Source organism: Mytilus californianus, unplaced genomic scaffold, assembly GCF_021869535.1.
Source record: "Mytilus californianus isolate M0D057914Y unplaced genomic scaffold, xbMytCali1.0.p SCAF_3, whole genome shotgun sequence".
NCBI classification, from domain to species: domain Eukaryota; kingdom Metazoa; phylum Mollusca; class Bivalvia; order Mytilida; family Mytilidae; genus Mytilus; species Mytilus californianus.
Genome location: NW_026262679.1, coordinates 108271758 through 108294241, shown reverse-complemented (window position 1 = coordinate 108294241; position 22484 = coordinate 108271758). Strand labels below are relative to the sequence as shown.

Sequence of the window (22484 nt, the reverse complement as noted above, 5' to 3'; positions counted from 1 at the left end):
ACTGCTTATTTTTAGTTTTGCATTATCTCAATGGTTGGCTTAAATTGAATTTTATACCATGTATTTATAAGTACAAAAATTGAAATTAAAGAAAGGGACAAGTTTGACCAAGTTAACACACTCATTGTATCCTGTGGTATTTAGGTTTTTGTTTTTGAAAGACTTTGGTCCTTAATTTTAAGTATTTATAAGATTTATACATTGCCCAAATTGTTTTCTGTAATTCCATTTACCTAAAATGTCTTATTTGCTACCCCATATACTCCCGAAGTTAGCAGTAAGAAGGAAATGTCCATCCAGTTTTGCCATTTGTTTTCAGCTAATTAGCATTTTATATTTTAGTAACTTTCGGTTAATCATCTACTTATACACTAATGATAATTGAACAAACAAATAGAAAGGCACAGATTTAAGTTCAGTCCATAAATAAAAACCACTATTTTACCCCTATTCATGACCAAACCATTTAAATTTATATTTTAAACATAAAGCAAATAGACAGATTCTTTTCTCAACTACAAAAGAACTGATGTGATCTTTCAAGACCAATACCTCCATATAAAGTATTTTGATTAATAAATACATATAAACATGTTTCTGTCCCCACAGTTTAAAACAGCATAAAGTATTGCTGTTATTCTGTATTGCTGCAATTTAGTTAAGATTCTGTCAAAATCTGTTTTCATTCTGCTAAATTCTTTTAAATTTTAATCTTCATTTTTATCTGAGAAAAAAAAAATCAGTGATTGAAATAGTTTAAATTAAACCTTGAATGCAAATTTGAATTCAATAGGTTCGTTTAAATTAACTGGGTTTAATTTCTGACACTCCCTATGTCCTATACCTAATACTGTAACGTACATTATTGGAAAACCAAACTTTGAAGAATAATGTACACGATTTGTATTTAAATAGATAGTGTATATATGTATTGCTATTGAACATGTCTCAGCTTAATTGATTTGGAACTATTTAAAAAAAAAATAGGTTAGGTCTTGAATATGATCTTATTGGGTATATTTGAACTACATTTTCAATGATCTATTTATTGAACTTTATAGACATTTTAAAGCTGACAGACGTTTTTTTATTTCAGATTATGGACCATTTTTTGTACTATGGCATGCAATAAGATCATTTTAGTTATTTACAGAAATAATTAAGGACATATAATTAACAGAGAGAATTAATTTAGTATAGGTAAGTAAACTATTCTGATTATTATTCAGTTGTTGTAATGCATTCAATGTATTCCATATTCTCCAAGTAATGTTTAAAAATAGACTAATTTATTCTCAGGTAAAACCTTTTGAAAATCAATAAAACATTAACCATACATTATAATAGTTTACTTGATTTAAGTCGATCAATATGATCTTTAAAGCTTCATTTTATTAGTTTCACTTCATGAATATGTTTCTTGATATGCTATTTATAATTACTAAGCATAGGACATGTAAAGTTCAAAATAGCTGTTTTTATAATAATAACTCGGATGGAGGTGGAATAGGTTTAATTATTCTGCCTTGATTTGTATTCTTTATTATTTTATCAATGGTTATACTTAAAGTATAATGTAGAGACAAAAATCAATAGATATATTAAATGGTTAGAAACAATTTTCCTATGTTTATATCAAAATAGCAACAGGCATTGTAAAGAATTGTGCAAGGGACAACATATTTTATTATTGGTGGTGTTATATTTGTTTACTTTTCATAATATTTTAAACACCACAGATAATAATTGCATGTTCCTTAGAATTAAAAGAATCTTCCTTATGAGATTTTGAATTGACTAACAACAAGTAAAACATACTGACCTATATTAATGGTGAACTAGTGCATTTAAGACCTTTTTCATTTTAGGCATTTAGTACTTTTATTGCATTCAAAATCAAGATGGAAAAAATAATATCAAAGTATGATTATGCAAATGGTAATGATGATACTGAATCTGCTCTTCAAGATGAACTTAATGACCTTGACACAGATGAAATAGAAGAAAAGATAAAGATATCTGACATTAAAAATATTATAAATATCTACATCAAGAAGATTTGTTTGGAGGAATATGTTAAGAAAGTACCCAGAGATGCACCTGGTTGTTATATGGCCACCGCGACTTGCCGACAACTCTGTGACCTTATAGAGTGAGTTCATTAGCTAGAACAAAACATCGTGACATTATTTTCATGGCCCCACCACATAGTTGTCAGGGCCATATAGTTTTACCCTTATCTGTCATTCCGACATTCTGTCATTCTATCATTTCTTCATTTTGTCATTCTGTCATTCCGTCATTCCATGATTCCACCATTTCACAACAAACAGTGATATGGCCTTCACATATTGAGCTGATTTTTAGTATGTGAGTCTACTGTGATGAGTTACAGATCGAGCTTATGTTTGGTTCCACTCACTCTGATTTTTGATGAAATTACAGGCTTTGGACTTTGAAATTTCTTGAACCTAGCAGTTATACAGTCTCTTTTCTAAACGCCTTCAAATATTGAGGTATTTTTAGTATGAGTTTACTATGATGAATTACAGATTGAGTTTACATTTGATTTTGCTCTGCTGATTTTTGCTGAAATTACTGGCTTTGGACTTCGAAAATTTCTTGAAAATAACTTTTCAACAAAATATACATTTTTTTATTGGCTTGTATGCAGACCTCGGCAAAATCAGATATTCACGAAAATATAATTTTCCCTCAATCCATGAAAATTGGTAAACACAAAAATAAATGAATCCACAGTATTTTAATTTAGCTTTTATGCACAGTAGGATTTTGAATTGGTGTTTTTCTTTTCCTCATACATTTTTGTCCAGCCTTCGACTTTAGTCAAAAAAGCGAGACATAGCGATCCTACATTCCTTCGGCGTCGTCGTCATCGGCGGCGGCATACACAAATATTCACTCTGTGGTTAAAGTTTTTGAAATTTTAATAGCTTTCTTAAACTATCCTCGGTTTGTACCAAACTTGGACAGAAGCTTGTTTATGATCATAAGATAGTATATAGAAGTAAATTTTGTAAAAAAATACATCCATTTTTTCCTTATTTTACTTTTAAATGGACTTAGATTTTCTGCCAGGAAACAACACATTCACTCTGTGGTTAAAGTTTTTAAAATTTTAATAACTTTCTTAAACTATCCTGGGTTTGTACCAAACTTGGACAGAAGCTTGTTTATGATCATAAGATAGTATATAGAAGTAAATTTTGTAAAAAAATACATCCATTTTTTCCTTATTTTACTTTTAAATGGACTTAGATTTTCTGCCAGGATTTAACAACATATTCACTCTGTGATTAAAGTTTTTAAAATTTTAATAACTTTCTTATACTATTTTGGATTTGAACCAAACTTGGACAGAAGCTTGTTTATGATCAAATGCTAGTATCTAGAAGGAAATTTTGTTTTCTTCCAGTTAACATTACATTCAGTCTGCAGTTAAAGTTTTTAAACATTTATTAGATTCATAAACTATCCTGGATTTTTACCAAACCTGGACAGAAGCTTCTTACAATCAAAAGAAAGTATCAAGAGGAATATTTTTTTGATTTACTTCCTCATTTTTGTTGAGCCTACGATTAACAGCAAAAGGAGGCAAGACACTGGGTTCCGCGGAACCCCTTACGAATTTTTAAATTTGTAAAAAAAGATTGATTTGGCTGTTGCATATATAAAAGACTGTACACAAAAGAAAAACATATTCTCATATTTAAAGAAAAAATATACAAATGAAAAGAGAAAATATTATAATTAGGTTGGGGGCTAATTTTTCTTAAAATTTTAAGATGACATGAAAAGTAGAATATTACATAACTTGTCTTAATCCCAACAAAGCTTCAGAGAAGCAGGAAAAAATTATCAATTCTGGAACCTAATTATTACTTCTACAAAGATAATAGTATTAAAGGATAGCATGAGGTTAGTAATGTATGCTGGACATAGATTATTAGCTATTTTCAGGAAAAAATATTGTCTAGCTTTCCTATTTTACCAGAATTACTTGACAAGTTACAAAGTTTAGAGATTGTTTGCATGAAGAGTTGAGGCAGTTAGAGTTTCAACAACCTTGAATTTTAATTTCAAAAGATATAGTCTGTATTTAGTTGGACGCAGCTATCCCACAATAAAAAAAACAACAAATGACATAAAATGTGTGTAAGAACCGACTTGAGATAAGTTTTTCCTATTGGCATGGCATTTCAAAAATATTTGAAGAAAAATTCTCAAAACATGTTAAAAAATCTCAACCTGATAATGAGGTCTTTACACTTAATATTTTGGAGGTTTACTGCTTGATATTTTTGTATGAAAAACAACATTTTTATTGATTAGTTGAAATTGGACTTTGAACTAGCTTTCAATAACTGTCAGTACTGTAATCTGAACTTTGTGTCTTTTGTCTTTTTGTGCTTGAAAGGCAAAAGGCATTGATAGCCTTATTTGTCACAAAATTAAATCAGTTTTTTATAGTATTTATAGTTGAAAATGGTGAAATTTTCAGCAAGTTTAAGGGTTTTATAGTTGTAAATAATACAAAAGGCAAGTCAAAGGTGCTAACAAACAATACCAGCAATGTAAAACTTTTAAACAAAACAGGTCTTAATACCGCTCCCTTCTCGTTAAACGGTACATGTATAATTAAAACCACAACCATTTTACAACTTGGAAATCAACCCAAGGAAAATTGGGCAACATAAAGGTCGAGAGATACACAATTTTTAACAATGGAAGAAATCAATGCAACAGCTGTTCATTTTAATTAGAGTATTTACATTTTTATCGTCAAGAAGGAAAAAGCAATCTTGCAAAGTTTTAAGTAGTATGTTTTTGTGCCATTTTGAAATATTTGCTGCTGCTTGATTTAAAGTTTAAACTTTTATGTTGATTTTTTTAGCAATGGTGTAGAGAATGAGAAATTATCAAAAACAGATTGTCAGGACTGTTTGTTTGATCTTTATTTGGCCATTATACGTGCTGGACCAGGAACAGCTCATTATGAAGTTCTGGAAAAGATAGGAGACTGCATTGAAATGGACAATTATTTGAAGGTTTGCTGTGTTTAAAAATTAAGGTGTAGAATAACTTAACTCAGGACCCTGGCAGAGAGAACATACCAAGTATTCAAAACAAAAAAAATCCAAGTTGTTAAGACTTCAGTTTCACTACCAAATTGAAAATCTAAAATGTATTCTTTGCTTTTCATTTAGGATCCATACATATTGATAATTATACCCCATGCAACGAAGTTGCAGAGGGTATAATGTTTTTCACCCATCTGTCCGTCCGTCCGTCCGTCCATCTGTCAGTCCGTCCGTCAGTCATGTTCTTCATCGCAACTTCTCTGAAACCATACAACAGAATTTCAGGAAACTTTGTAGATAATTAGGACATGCTATGTAGATGTGCTTATCGACAGGAAATTATGATTCAATTATTAGGCAGTTAAGCTGCCTTATGCGAGCACCCTAGATTTGTGTTCTACCCAATAAATGCTGAAATACGTGCCATTGTTATTATCTAGCTGGCTATTATGTTATTTATAACTAATTGGACATTTTTTTAATACTTTTATTTCTGGAATACAAAAAATATGACCAGAAAAACCTTAAATGATCGTCGAACTACCCAAAACTTTTGAAGTTGCACATAGGAAGTAGTGCTCAATAGAAATCCGTACGTAGTTTATTATCCCCTGCGCTTTTGGCTACGATGTCAAAGAACAATTGTATGAAATATTTCATCGCAGAAAATCGGTAATTACAAGTCGTTTATATTTCCCAAATGGCAAAATGCGCAGGAATATTGTTCATGTACAACAAATCTCTATGATAGAGGAAATTAAGTTATATAAGTGGGTGGTAATTTCTAACTTATCTTGCCAAATAAGGTTGTTGTTATTTTATGAATGAAACGAGGTCACGAAAACAGATGTGGAAATCGACGTTGATGGGGTGTTTTAAGTAATGTGGACAACTCGTCCCCGAGACAAGTCGGACCGAATCCACTCAAACCGTCTAAGAAGACAACTTTGACCGTTTGTCAGATTTACTTAGGGTTTCATAAAATATTAGACTAACATGTCTAGCGGAGCCATTTATCTTTTGTTTGTGCATTGGGGTCTATTTAGGGGTATTTGGAGGGGCCTGAAGAAGGGAGGGGTTTACTATAGAACCCTATGGGATTTTTATTTTTTTTAATTTTCAAATGACTATTTCTCGAAAACAGTAGGTGATAGACACATGCAGTCTTCAGTAATGAGAACAGGACAATACAAAAAATCAACCAAAATATAGGGTGAGTCCCTGGGGGTCATCCCAACCCCCTTTAATTTGAAAATGTACTTTTATCTTGTAAACCGTCGCGATCCCCACCCCTAAACAATATATATACTTGAATGGGACAATTAAAGAAATCAAATGAAAATAATTTGGGGGAGTCCCCAGTGTCGTCCCACCCCCTCCTGTTTGAGAACTTGGAAATGGTCAAGATCCCCACCCCTAAACCATATATATTCATGTATGGGACAATAAAACAAATAAAAAATGAAATATAGAGTGAGTCCCTGTGGTCAACCCACCCCCTCCTGTTTGAGAACTTGGAAATGGTTGAGATCCCCACCCCTAAACCATATACATTCATGTATGGGACAATAAAACAAATCAAATGAAATATAGGGTGAGTCCCTAGGGACACCCCCGCCCCTCCTGTTTGAGAACTTGTAAACAGTCAAGATCCCCACCCCTAAACCATATGTATTCATGTATGGGACAATAAAACAAATAAAAAATGAAATATAGAGTGAGTCCCTGTGGTCAACCCACCCCCTCCTGTTTGAGAACTTGGAAATGGTCAAGATCCCCACCCCTAAACCATATATATTCATGTATGGGACAATAAAACAAATCAAAAATGAAATATAGAGCGAGTCCCTAGGGTCACCCCACCCCCTCCTGTTTGAGAACTTGTAAACGGTCGAGATCCCCACCCCTAAACCGTATATATTCATGTATGGGACAATATAACAAATCAAATGAAATATATGGGGAGTCCCTTGGGTCACCCCAACCCCTCCTGTTTGAGAACTTGGAAATGGTTGAGATCCCCACCCCTAAACCATATACATTCATGTATGGGACAATACAACAAATCAAATGAAATATAGGGGGAGTCCATGGGGACACCCCACCCCCTCTTGTTTGAGAACTTGTAAACAGTCAAGATCCCCACCCCTAAACCATATATATTCATGTATGGGACAATATAACAAATCAAATGAAATATTTGGGGAGTCCCTGGGGTCACCCCACCCCCTCCTGTTTGAGAACTTGGAAATTGTCGAGATCCCCACCCCTAAACCATATGTATTCATGTATGGGACAATATAAAAAATCAAATGAAATATAGGGGGAGTCCCTGGGGTCACCCCACCCCCTCCTGTTTGAGAACTTGGAAATGGTCGAGATCCCCACCCCTAAACCATATGTATTCATGTATGGGACAATATAACAAATCAAATGAAATATAGGGGGAGTCCCTGGGGTCACCCCACCCCCTCCTGTTTGAGAACTTGTAAACGGTCGAGATACCCACACCTAAACCATATTTATTCCTGTTCATCATTTCAAAAAGATTTGAATGACATACAGGGTCAATCTCCTTGGTGTCACATATGCATATCACTTTACTAGACCAAACCAATATGAACTGGACTTTGCCCAATGTCAGGAGACCATGGGAATGACGAATTATGGGGGCTTTGTTTGGGAGACTTCGTAACGGCATCCTGTTACAAAATATTTTGTTTATTATAAAAAAAATTTGATCCAAAAAATGAGTCTAGATTATTGAATTTACTTTAATTGTTTATTAAATTATTTCTGGGCCTATAATAATTTTCATTTATGGCTCATTTTAAAGAAAACATATAAATCTTTCAAGCAGTGTAAAGCCCGAGAATGTTTGACCTACTGTTTTATAATCACCTGTCATTTTATTCCAAACTTGGTATGGAGTAACATCTTGCACTTGGGGGTGAAGATGGGGGTCATTTACATTGATATATGAGTTGCTTTTGAAAACCTTGATGAAATATTAATTAATTTGCCTTAATAATCAATTCATTTAATGAACATAAATGTACAATATACGAATGTTTAATGTTTGTTCTTTCAAATCTTAAAAGAAAATTGAAGCAACATTGCCACAGTTTTCATAATTACGTTTGGCTTGGTTTTTGGTTAACTGCCTACAGCGCTTACAGTGCTTTGATTTTTCTAGGAGTTATGCCCCTTTAACTTAGAATTTTGGCCAAAATATACTTTGTCATTGCAACTCTTCTGAAACCACAAAACAGAATTTCATGTAACTTTGTAGTTAATAAGGACATACTATGTAGATGTGCATATCGAGAGAAAATTACGATTCAATTTTTTTTCTAGGAGTTATGCCCCTTGAACTTCGAATTTTGGCCAAAATATATTTTGTCATCGCAACTCCCCTGAAACCACACAACAGAATTTCATGAAACTTTGTAGATAATAAGGACATACTATGTAGATGTGCATATCGACAGGAAATTATGATTCAATTTTGTTTCTAGGAGTTACGCCCTTTAACTTAGAATTTTGACTTAAATATACTTTGTCATTGTAACTCCCCTGAAACCACACAACAGAATTTCATGAAACTCTGTAGATAATAAGGACATACTAAGTAGATGTGCATATCGACATATTATGATTTAATTTTTTTCTAGGTGTTATGCCCCTTTGAACTCTTTTGTAGAGTTATGAGTCTTTGAACTTACGAATCTGGTGAGATTTTGTTTCTCCAGTGACAATGTGGGGGTGTGGGGTATGTGAGCGTGCTCACAAAGGTTCTTTAATTTGAAAAGTTTAAGGTATCTGTTTCATTTTGTGAATGCTAGACATCACTTTAATTTGTTTGATTAGTTCCAAATACAGATAATCTTTCAAAATTCCCTAATCATATGACATTTCGAAAGATAGCCAAAAATTCTTCATTTTACAAATGCCATTTTGTAAATTTTGCAGTTACATCCTTAGCTTTTATGGTGATTATAAGTCAATTCAATTGTTATATGGATTTCTTAGGCTCAAAACTGAAATGATATGCCTGCTTCTAATATTTGAAATATTTTGAAATTGCTTCATTATTTTAATCCATAACATTTAGTGCTGATTATATTTATTACAGAATTTAAAAGGAGAAAAACTTCAACAAATGGCTTCAGCTGTAATGGAACACAAATACATCAAAGAAAATATGGAGATGGAGGATTATGCAAGTTTGATGAATTCTTACATGTCCCGTATTCCTCAAACATTTGCTGAGTAAGTATATAAGTGATTACTGAATAATGTATGGTAATAAAAAACAAAAAAAAACAGTCTGAAGCACTTTAAAGAATGAGTATAAGTTTGTCCAGTCTTTTATGATAACAATACATGTCTATTTGTGTGTATCAATTAGCTCAAGGTGTACAATTTAAGACATATACTAATTGAATGATCATGTAAATAAAACTTGTCCTAGTGAAAAGGGCCCCATTTATAGGATGCAGGAGCCCTTAGTTTTAATGATAATGAGATGTGGTATTATTGCCAATGAGACAAATTTACGGTAAATCTTTAGATACCAAAGGATAAAGATGTAAACAATTACAGGTAACCAGAGGGCCTTCAATAATGAACAAAACCCATACGGTATATTTGCTATAAAAGGCCCTGGGATGAAATTTTGAAAATGAGTACATAGTATAGTCAAAAATCTTGTACATTTGTAATTATTATTGGGTCAATTGTAATTCAGATACCTTTAATTTATAACAAGTTACTTTGGTTATGCAAAATATGTGTGCTGTGTCCTATATCTTATTTCCAATAGTTGTACTGTAAAAGGTTGAAAGGTAGTTATACCCTATGCAATGAAGTTGCGGAGGGTATAATGTTTTTGACCCGTCCGTCTGTCTGTCCGTCCGTCCGTCCGTCAGTCCTGTTCTTGTCATCACAACTCCTCTGAAACCACACAACAGAATTTCATGAAACTTTGTAGATAATAAGGACATACTACGTAGATGTGTATATTGACAGGAAATTATGATTCAATTATTTTTCTAGGAGTTATGCCCCTTTGAACTTATTGGCCTCAATATACTACTGCAACAGTTTGTCATCGCAACTCCTCTGAAACCACACAACAGCATTTCATGAAACTTTGTAGTTAATGAGGACATAATATGTAAATGTGCATATCCACAAGAAAATTTTTGATCAGTTGACTTTTGTAGAGTTATGAGTCTTTGAACTTAGGAATCTGGTGAGATTTTGTTTGTCCACTGACAATATGGGGATGTGGGGTATTAGAGCGTGCTCACAAAGGTTCTTTAATTACCCTTCTTGTCTGCAGGGCTACTTACAGAAAAAAGTAGGACCAGAACATTGAACCCTAAAGTTTACAGGTAATTACTTGGAGATATGTACCTCTAGGATTGAGGTTCAGTTGTGTGTACTTGTCAGTCATCATGGTGGCTGTTACTGAGCCTATGTTGGTTAATACTGTTTTGTATTTGATTTATTATAAATCTAAATATATATATTCAGTGATAGAGAAGATATTAGAGACCCAGCAATATGGACGGTTTTCCTGGATTTATATCTTTACTACCTCCTTCACACAAAAGATGTTCCAGATGAGTTACATGAAGCACTGGGTTACTGTGGTAATACTTTCTGGTATCTGTATGACAGAAACCCATATAAGGTGAGATTTACTGTTCTGTACCCGATTGTCCAAAATATGCATGAAATATTTGCTACTAATGTTAAGCACAAAATAAATTACTCTGGTATGTGTCTGATTGTGGGAGACCCTAATGGGTTGTCACTAGGTTGTTTAACACACTGGTAGGTTATAAGTACCTTCATAACAGAGACCTTCATAAGGTAAGCTACATACAGCTACAAAGTGAAGGTCAGCATATAGTATATTTCTTAAAATAAAAGTATTATGCAAAAGAAAACATTTTAAAAAAATTCGGGATGTGATTTCAAATAAGTTACACAACAGCCTCATGAACATGGCCTAACTTCTACACAGCACCATCATGAACATGGACTATTTTCTACACAACACCATCTACAACCTGATACTAAAAATTCTGTAGTTCGTATATAAAAAAAAGTATAAAAAAGATTACGTTATATGGGACTTTGATAATCTACAATTTTTGTGTTATAATTGAAAGTAAAGATAGTAAAGCTATTACACCTCAGTAATATTAATTTTTAAGTGATATCAGGAATATGGATGTTCAATTTATACCAAAAAACAAGTTTCATGTTGCCTCATTTAACAGATTTGTGTAAATTTCCTGTGAGATGAATAATGCAAAATAATTGTTCACCTGTGTTGAAATTGTGTGAAAACTTTGAATCTGGAAAGATTAGCTATTGTTTCATATTTTTATTGTCGGGGCCTTTTATAGCCAACTATACGGTATGGGTTTTTCTCATTGTTGAAGGCTGTACAGTTGCCTATAATTGCTTACATCCACTTTATTTGAACTCTGGAGGATAGTTGTATCATACCTCATCTCCTTATTTTTATATAGCATGGAAATTTTAAGATTATGAACTTTACTGTGATATGTCAAATTTGTAAACAAACTATTTGTTGTTGATGTTTTATGGACATTAATCTGCAAAATGTGAAGAGTACATTAAGTAAAGATTTAAGAAGGATGTAGTTTTATGATTATTATTATTAATGTTATCTGTACTGGACGTGGTGCAAAATGAGGGGGGAACATAGTAAACACATAGAGAATGGTAGTTTTTTAAATGATATAAAGGCAAAATAGCTTGTTTTGTGCTGTTTAAAGTTTTGCAGTAATTTAGTGCTTTTTATTTACCTGTAATTGATTTTGTAGGGATTTCCAAACACAAAGGTTACTGGACAGCATATGCAAAAAATAGCAGCATTTATCCTTTCACCAGAGTTTCCCAGGGGCAATCAACTTGAAAGGGCTACTGATTATGTAGAATATTTGGCACAAATAGAGTAAGATAACAAGACTGATGATCAGTATTTCAGTTTATAGAGTCGATTAAGTTGCAAGAACAAGATTTTTCTCCAGAACAAAAAAGTACTAGTAAAAATGCTATTACCGATACTTAGTGATCCTAATAGTACTTTTTATACTTGATTTATTTAGCCTTGTTCATTTTCTTTAAAAAAAAAGTGTGATACCATTATTCATCATACATTTAAATGCTTATGAAAACACTTTCAGAAAATAAGAACTTACCCAAACTTCAAAAAAGTGTATCTTCTCTTTCTGTGGATCTTAGTCGTGTATCAGCATGGGATATGGTGAGTATAGTGAAAATGTGTCTCCTCTTTCTATGATTCTGCTCATGTATTCACAATGGATATGATGAGTACAGTGAAAGTGTACCTTCTCTTTCTAATGATCTAGTCATGTATCAGCACTTGATATGGGGAATGTGAGTACAGTTGAATATATATCATCTCATTCTTTTGTTCTACTCATGTATACGCATGGATATGGGGAATGTGAGTACAGTGGAATATATATCATCTCGTTCTATGGTTCTACTCATGTAGAAGCATGGATATTCGGAATGTGAGTACAGTGGAATATATATTATCTCTTTCTATGGTTCTACTCGTGTATAAGCATGGCTATGGGGAATATGAGTACAGTGGAATATATATTATCTCTTTTATGGTTCTACTGATGTATAGAAGCATTGATATGGTGAATGTGAGTATAGTGGAATATATATCATCTTGTTCTATGGTTCTACTCAATGTATAAGCATGGATATGGGGAATGTGAGTACAATGGAATATATATCGTATATTTCTATGGTTCAACTCATGTATAAGAAAAGTATATAAGGAATGTGAGTTTGCCAATAAGGAACTATGAAATTATTTAGAAATGTATTTTATTGTATATTTTCAGAGGAGACACATTAGCAGAATTGTGGCCAGACATGATGGCTTTATTCAAAGCTCTCAGCTTGTGTAAGAAGGCCAATGAAATGTCCAAGATGATAAGAGGATTCAGATACCTGTTTGATAAGTTGGATGATAAAGCTATGCAGGTAACTAATATCATTGGCATTTATTTTTCTTGTTATGTTCTTATTCTTAATGCGAAGTAACATATATCTGTGTTTAGAGGGCTGTACTGGGGTCATGTAACGGGAAAAGTTTATAATAAATTGATTTTTTCAAGGAATGAAAGATAAATTTTATTCTTTGCCAAGTTTGAAAATCTAATGTTCATAAAATGTGTTCAGTAATAAATAATGAAAAACGTTCAAGCACAGGGGCATGTCAGATAAAAATGAAAAAATAGGTTCTACAAAAATATTTCTGTTTCACCTGCTAAAAATATATAGATATTTATGAAATATCTTTCCTGAACTGAGATTAAAAAAATTGTGCCTTTGTTATGCATACTTTTCCAAGTTGTTAATATATATCCATTTTCGTATCATAAAAATGTCATCAATAATTTTTTAACACAATTTTTCATTCTTTGCATTTTAATTTGATAGTTTTTTTTGAAAAAAAAATAGCTCATATGATGGCATCACACAGGTGCTTAAACATTTGAAGCTGTGTGCATCTTTTGAGTTTCATTTAGAAATCCTACATTTAAATGCATCAAAAAAAATACAGATGTTACATTTCTTCAAAAATCGCTTTATGTTGTAATTGGGAAACACAGTTGTCAACCTATAAAAATAAGAAGATGTGGTATGATTGCCAATGAGACAACTCTCCACAAGAGACCAAATGACACAGAAATTAACAACAATAGGTCACCATTTATTTGTCTGATTTTGTATTATAAATTACAGAAGAATCCTAGAATCTTTCAGTCATGGGCAGAAACTGTAACTGAGGTGGTAGAGAAGATTGAACATTTCAGATTGCTTGATGACGTAGTTCCAAGAATGATTTCTGATATGGATTCTAAATATAAACCAGCCAAGTAAGAACATCTATGATGTAGCTTTACACAATAAAAATAGGGAAGTCCCAAAATTATATTTCAGGCCAACAACTTGATTATGAAATGTGACAACAGGATGTCACTGAATACAACTTACCGTCATATTTTACATGCCATGGGAAACACAATTGGTTTTGCTCCTAGTGGAGTACGAACTACTTAAATGCATACGAAACTTCAAATTTAAAAAAAAGTTGAATATATTTTATATACTTGAAAGGAAAAGTTTATAAAACTAGTGTACATGAACTTTTTTTGTAAAAAAATCCTTTTTAGCTCACCTTTTCAAAGGAAATGTGAGCTTTTGCCATTACTTGGCATCGTCGTCGTCCGTCCCATGTAAACTATTTCAAACATCTTCTCTTCTGAAACTACTGAACCAATTCCAACCAAACTTAAGCTGAATGATCCTTAGGATATCTAGAATAAAGTTTGTGTTTTGTATTTTCTGTTTTGTTAAAAAAACATGGCCGCCATGGCTAAAAATAGAACATATGGGTAAAATGCAGTTTTTGGCTTATATCTTCAAAAACTTAAGCATTTAGAGCAAATCTGACACGGGTAAAAATGTTCATTAGGTCAAGTTCTATCAGCCCTGAAATTTTCAGATGAATCTATCAACACATTGTTAGGTTGCTGCCACTAAATTGTTATTTTTAAGGAAATTTTGCAGGTTTTTTGGTTATTATCTTGAATATTGTTATAGATAAAGATAAACTATAAACAGCAAAAATGTTCAGCAAAGTAAGATCTACAAATAAGTTTTATGACCAAAATTGCCAATTGACCCCTTAAGGAGTTATTGCCCTTTTAGGACAATTTTACACAATTTGTTTATCATGTTTTCTAACTTTAAAAATCTTCTCTTCTGAAACTTCTGAACCAAATTAAACCAAACTAAAGCTGAATGATTCTTAGGTTATCTAGATTCTAGAATAAAGTTTGTGTTTTATCTTCTGTTTCCTCAGAAAACATGGCCGCCATGGCTAAAAATAGAACATAGGGTAAAATGCAATTTTTGACTTGTAGCTCAAAAACTAAAGCACTTAGAGCAAATCAGACAAGAAGTTAAAGTATTCAATAGGTCAAGGTATACCTGCCGTGATATTTTCAGCCAAATTGGGTATCTGATTTTTAGGTTATTGCCCCTGAATTGATGATTTTATGGAAATTTTGCAGTTTTTGGTTATTATCTTGAATATTATTATAGATAAAGATAAACTGTAAACAGCAAAAATGTTCAGCAAAGTAAGATTGCCCAAAATTGTGAATTGATCCCTTAAGGAGTTATAGCCCTTTAAAGACAATTTTCACAATTTGTTCATCTAGTTTGCTTACTTTAAAAAATCTTCTCCTGAATCAATTTCAGCCAAACTTGGGCTGAATGAGTTTCAGAGTATCTAGTATAAATTTTGTATTTAATTTCCTTGTACGTCAAGAAACTTTAGCCAATATGGCTAAAATGTAACATAGGGGTAAAATGCATTTTTTTGCTTTTGAATAAAATATGACAGATACAAAGAACATTTAAATGGCATTTTTAAGCCACTCATTAATATATATTGAAAAGCAAAAATAATCATTGATGAAAGATTTAAGCAAAAAAAAATTACAGGTGAGCGATTCAGGCTCTTGAGAGCCTCTTGTTTATTATCAAAATCCTCATAAATGTAATGCTATTGAATTATTGTCTTCCCGAACAATGATTTGCCAATATTTTCCCATATGCAGTGACCTTAACTACAACGAAAAAATGTAAACAAACATGCACTGGAAGATAAATAGTAATAAATGATTCTTAAAGAACAAATCATTTAACAACTGTTAAGGAAATTTAAATTCACAAATGGGAATGCATGGAAAATTTAAAAAAAGATTTATTCACTTATTTGTTATGTGATCTGTGTTGATTGCTTATCAATGTCATGATCTGGTAAAATACGGCAACAAACTTGAAAGTTAACTAGCTTGAGATCAACAATCACATGTTTCATATGACTTTAACCATCAGGTATTGATTTTGTTCTTGTGTACCAATCTTTAGATTTCTATGTAATATAGATTGTCTTTCATCTTTATTTTTCTTTTGGCTATGATGTTGTCTTTCCTCCATTGACTTGATACTGTGGATTCATATCCCTAGTATCTTGTTGAGACCAAAGGTTTATATTGGTTAAGGGGTGTTACCTGAGAGTCAATATGCAACAGTGGATACCTTCCACCAGTATATTTTTTCCTGAGGACAAGTTACAATGGTGTATAATTTCAAAATGAACTATTGCACTAGGTTACTTTTTTCATGCTTAGTATAAATATCCTTTCTTTAGTTGGGAGTTCGAAATACTCTTAGAAGTTGTTTTTTTAAGGGGGACAATAAAAAAAATTGGGTATGGGCCTTTTTGGAGGTTTAAAAAATATAAAAATCATTATGTAAAAAGAAATTATCATGTTAAAATTATACACTAGTGTAATTTGTCCTGATAAAAATTATACACAAATAATTAAAGGATAGTTAATGTCATCTGCATTTGGCTTATATTATTCTTCTAGGAAATAGGACAATGACAGACACCAAGTGATGACAATTAAGAAATCATCTAGTTTATGGAAAAAGTAACCTGTGATATTATAATGTTTTATCAAATATTGTAACCCTAGCTAAAACAAATTTTATTCATTCTTGATTTGTTTTTCTTATTTTGATACAAACCTGACCTAAACCTTTATTCATGGTTACAGTTGAGAAATATTTTATCAAAACTGAGTCAACCATATTCATAGAAGATGAAAGCTTGTTATGTCTTCAATATAAAATAAGGAGATATATATATATGACTGCTAATGAGACAACTATCCACTAGAGACCAAATGTTGTAGAAGTTAGCAACTATAGGTTGCTGTACAGCCTTCAAACCCTACAGCGTGTAGCAAGCTTGTTTATTATTCATACAATTTAATGAGGAACATAGAAATTCAAATGTAAATAAATGTATGGAGGTAATTATACCCCCGCTTTAAATAAGTGGGGGTATACTGTTTTACCTCAATCTGTCCTTCCGTCAGTCCATGCGTCAGTCCATCTGTCCCATTAATATTTTCGTCACATTTTCACAGGAACTAATTGACAAGGATTTCTGAAATTTGGTTACAGGGTGTGATGCGTTTTCAGATTCATCACTCAACAACTTCCTGTTTACCGAACACTTGTATTATTTTACACATGATAGCCAAGTTGAAAATTTTCTTCACATTTCTCTCAGGAACTACTTGACAAGGATTTCTGAAATTTGGTTTCAGGGTTTATATAAGTAAGTTACACCGTGTGATGCGTTTTCAGATTCATCACTCAACAACTTCCTGTTTACCGAACACTTGTATTATTTTACACATGATAGCCAAGTTCAAAATTTTCTTCACATTTTTCTCAGGAACTACTTAACAAAGGATTTCTGAAATTTGGTTTCAGGGTTTATATAAGTAAATTACACCGTGTGATGTGTTTTCAGATTCATCACTCAACAACTTCCTGTTTACTGAAATATTTCAGCGGGGGTATCATCAGTGAGCAGTAGCTTACAGTTTTACTTGTTTCATTGGGCGTTGACAAATATTTTGAAGGGTTAGATTCCACAATTTACCAGTCCTTAAATGTAGTCATAAAAAATAGATTTGATAAACTTGTGTTGTTTGGTTACTGTCTAATGTTCTTATAACTATAAACAATATTATGATGTATACATTACAGAGGAGATGAGAAGTATTGGTTTCCTCTAATTAAAGCTATGTGGTTAGTGCCTACCAAGGAGTTTCTTTATAGAGTTAGGCAAATATTGGATGATACCAAGTTCAGGAGGATGTGGAACTGGAAGGTATGAATTTCACTGACATTGCAACTTCTTCTTACGTTTAAAAAAAAAGATTTTTGGATTATCAATTTTTACAAATGTCTTGCTCACACAAACATTAATACCATATTAGCTGTTTGTGTTAGAAAAAAAACTGAGCAGAGAGCACAAATTCATACCCTTCCTAACTCATTGCATGGAAATGGTAAAGTCAGTGTTTTTCATAATGAACCCCAAACATTTTCAATTAAAAAAGATGGAATGTGCATTGTGCACAATGCTATTGGATACTGAAGATATTTTTCTCAGAAATGTGTTTTGAAATGCGATAGCTGGTTTTGAGGGTGTTACAAGAATGAACAAGTAAACAAACCAGAAAAAGGTTAGATGAAGGAACAAATACAACATTCACTTTAAATCCCCTCTTTACTGAATGGGGTATAAGAAGTACTCATTACACACAGTTTTGTCCTCAACTATACAGTTTTCACAATCTTTCGGCATATCAGGCCTTACTAACACAATAATTATTTGTTATCATCGATCACAAAGGATGAATTCTACACAGTTTTTGAAGGATGTGCTTTCTAGTGTTCATGTTATTAAAAAATTTCATTCTCTTACAATTTGAAATTTTGGATAATATGAAATGTTCAGTGAAAAATATTTGTCAGCTCAAATATCTTACAGACTAGACCATTATAATGAATAAAAATCAATACATGTTTTTATTGTCTGACTGCGAAAAATTTAATATGTCTTATAGTCTATAGTTACCATCTGTCATATGTCCCTTGTCCTTGACCTCATTCTTATGGTTCAGTCATTGCTATAAAAACATATCCAACTAAGTAAGACATTACGTGACTTTGGTGACGTAGCGATCCGCCATTTTGTGTCATTTTGTCCCATATAAATTGCATAGGTACTTCAATGAAGTTCAATTTTCTTATTAATCTGACCCGTTTTCTAACTTTTGCAACAATATCCTACCTAAAATTGTTGGTTCTGACAGTTTAATTTTTGATTAAATTAGATCTCTGGAGATTCGTAAAAATCGTACTTTTTCTCGTCATTTCCCTGTTGACTCGATGGTAATTCAAGTGACCCCATGTCTACTTGTACATCAAATTCACAAATTCCGTAGTTAAAAGTAATACTTTACAACTTGATTGAGAATTTTATAACAAAAATCTGGTGAAATATTCTACTTAAAACAGTTTTTTGGGCAAATTACGTCCCACATCGATTTAAAAAAGTGATTTTTAGGGATTTTTCAAAATGGCAGATGTGTTTGGAAATGTTGCATGTATTTTCGATCATCGTGTATTTTTCATGCAGAATCTGTGCCTTTTCTGTTATTTTCCTTGTTGATATTTTGATATGTTTAATTTCAAAATTTCTTGATAAAAATAAATTATTTCAAGTGCGAAGTGAAAAAAATAGCAGGAACATTTATTTTGACAGATATACTGTTCCCAGGATATACTGTTCCCAAAAAAATAGTTAACACTGAAATTTATATAAAATTATTTTGCACTTTTTTTTAGGTTTTTTCCCTTTTTTCTGTATAATTTATCTTTATTTAGAAGAATATATACATTCATTTTAGAAAAAAAATGTTTTTGTCTCGAGAGAGACAAAAATAATGCCCAACAATAGATAAATGCTCTGTACCTTTTACAGTTAATTTCCCTTGACTAACAGGTGAACTCGGGTTTAGGTTAAAATGTTACATAACAACAAATTGTCAGGTAATGTAAAGGAATCGGGTAAAACCAAAAGCCACCAGGTGACATTTACATCCTGTGTACACATGTATTTCCAGAGTTTAGATTTTATGATATACAAAAGATTTCTGAAATGTACAAATAAATATTTATTCTTTCCCGTGTACAAAACCGAAGAAATATATATCATAAAGAACTTTACGAAAATATGAATATTATGAAAAATTCTGCAATAAGTTGATTTTTGCTTAAATTAAAATTAATCAAATATTAATGTTTCACAATAATTTTAAAGAAATACTCCAATTCAAATTTTATATTTAATAGATTTTTTATTTCATAAAAAGTTAAACGAGACTTCTTTGCATATGATTTCTGTCATTTATTTGTTATGCCCCCACCAAAGCGGAGGGGGCATTTAGTTTTACCCTTGTCAGTCTGTCTGTACGTAAGACGTACGTCCGTACGTCCCAAAATTGGTTACCGTTCTCTAACTTAAGTTAATGCCTCAACCAAACATGAAACCTATACACAATACTTATTACCACAAAACTAAGATCAAGTACAAATTTGGGTAGCATCACTTTTATTGTTTTTGAGTTATGTCCCTTTGTAATGTTGTATGCAAGCGGGGGCATCATCTGTGTCCATGGGAACACATTCTCCATTTATTTAATTCAATATTTTAAGCAAAATCCAGGCATTAAAAAAAATCGATATTGAAATTTAACTTGTGTACAAAAAGATGTTATAGCATGCATTTCAACATTGTATACCTGCCAACATTATCGACAGAGTTATCGGTCCTGAATAGGACTGATATAGCTGGGTATGACTTCAGATTTTTTATGCCCCCGCCGTAGCGGAGGGGGCATTAAGTTTTACCCTTGTCCGTCTGTACGTACGTCCGTACGTCCCAAAGTTGGTTTCTGTTCTCTAACTTTAGTTTGCCTCAACCAAATGTTATGAAACTTATACACAATGCTTATTACCACTAAATACAGATCAAGTTTGAATTTAGGTGGCGTCACTTTTACCGTTATTTCTGTTATTTCTATTAATGGGACATTTACATTTGCTATATAGAGTTATTGCAAGGTATACATGTCTATCTGGCATCTTAACCTTGACCTCAATTTTATGGTTCATTAGTCAATGTTAAGTTTTTGGGATACAGTCTATTTCTCAGATACTATCAGCAAAAGGTGAACCTGTATTGCTGTATAGAAAGATTTTAAGATGTAAATGTCCTTATAACATGGTTCATCTGACTTTAATCTCATTTATATAATTCATTGGTCAACTTTAAGTTTTCATGATAAGGTCTGTTTCTCAGATACTATAAGCTATAGGTCAACATTTTGGATTGTAGAGTGATTTTAGGTGTACATTTAAGTCTGACAATGTTCCTATGACCTTAATCTCATCTCCATGGTTCTTTGATCAAGTTTAATTTTTTGTGAATAGGTCTGTTTCTCAGATACTATAAGCAATATGTTACCTTTATTTGCTGTATAGAATGATTGTAACGTGTACATGTCCATCTGTCAAGGTTCATGTAGCTTTGACTTAATTTTCATGGTTCTTTGAGCAACAGGAAATGCTTTTTGATAAGGTTCATTTCTCAGATTTTATTTGCAAAAGGTGAACTATATCCCGTATATAGAATGTTTTTAAAGTGAACATGTCCATTTGACAAGGTTCAAATGACTTTGGCCTGATTTTCATAGACAAATTGTAATGTTATGTTTTAGTGATACTTATAGCAAGGCCTTGATCTTAAAGATTTTAAACATAGAATTCAGTCAAGCAGGCAAGACATTTCAGTGTGTACACTCTTTTTATTTTATAGTAACAAAATCTCCGACAAAGTTTTGCAGTTATACATAGATCATGTTCATTGAAATTCAACACAGAATAAAGTTTCAAGATTATGCTATATTAAAATCACAAAATTAGAAAATTAAAATTTACAATTAGGAACTAGAAGTCATTTCTTTTATCTTAGATTTTAGTATTAGTTTGTGTATCAAAAATATTCAGATCTAGAAAAAACAATTTTCCTTTCTGATTAGATCTATTTAAAATCAGTTCCTGACAGGTAAAATTTTCAATTTGATAAAAAGAAGTGGGGGAATATTCTTAGCAAAAATATCACATGGATAATGGCAAATATTTTACAACTCTTTTTATAAAAAAAAATCTAGGAAGATCTTTATGGAGTTTGTACTTAACTGTAATTTGAACAATAATAATGAAGTAATAAGTCTACCAATTTTAAAGCACACATGTTGCTTATTTGAATTCCTACAATGAACTGGTGAGTGTATACAATGTCAATGGAGAGGGTTTACTAATCTAATCATCTCTCTGCAATTCCAATTAGTAAATCGAGCCTAGTATCCTTTTGGTTACAGTAAAGGATTTCTAACAGTTGTGACATATACATTGGCTATCTTATTTCTAACAGTTGTGACATATACATTGGTGTCTTATTTCTAACAGTTGTGACATATACATTGGCTATCTTATTTCTAACAGTTGTTACATATACATTGGTGTCTTATTTCTAACAGTTGTGACATATACATTGGTGTGTTATTTCTAACAGTTGTGACATATACATTGGTGTCTTATTTCTAACAGTTGTTACATATACATTGGCTATCTTATTTCTAACAGTTGTTACATATACATTGGTGTCTTATTTCTAACAGTTGTGACATATACATTGGCTATCTTATTTCTAACAGTTGTGACATATAAATTGGTGTCTTATTTCTAACAGTTGTTACATATACATTGGCTATCTTA

General features: G+C 32.0%; 1 protein-coding gene across 1 annotated transcript in view; it reads left to right on the top strand.

Annotated features, from left to right (window-relative positions):
- Nucleotides 1–1056: 1056 nt before the first annotated feature.
- The window catches only part of LOC127735735 (uncharacterized), a 45149-nt gene continuing 23721 nt past the window's right edge, over nt 1057–22484 (top strand). Inside the window, exons 1-9 of the mRNA XM_052246021.1 lie at nt 1057–1200; nt 1869–2152; nt 4916–5069; nt 9238–9374; nt 10644–10803; nt 11972–12102; nt 13034–13175; nt 13941–14074; nt 17841–17964. Of these exons, the coding sequence (XP_052101981.1) occupies nt 1902–2152; nt 4916–5069; nt 9238–9374; nt 10644–10803; nt 11972–12102; nt 13034–13175; nt 13941–14074; nt 17841–17964 (1233 nt within the window). The 5' untranslated portion in view covers nt 1057–1200; nt 1869–1901. The remainder of the gene's footprint in view (nt 1201–1868; nt 2153–4915; nt 5070–9237; nt 9375–10643; nt 10804–11971; nt 12103–13033; nt 13176–13940; nt 14075–17840; nt 17965–22484) is intronic.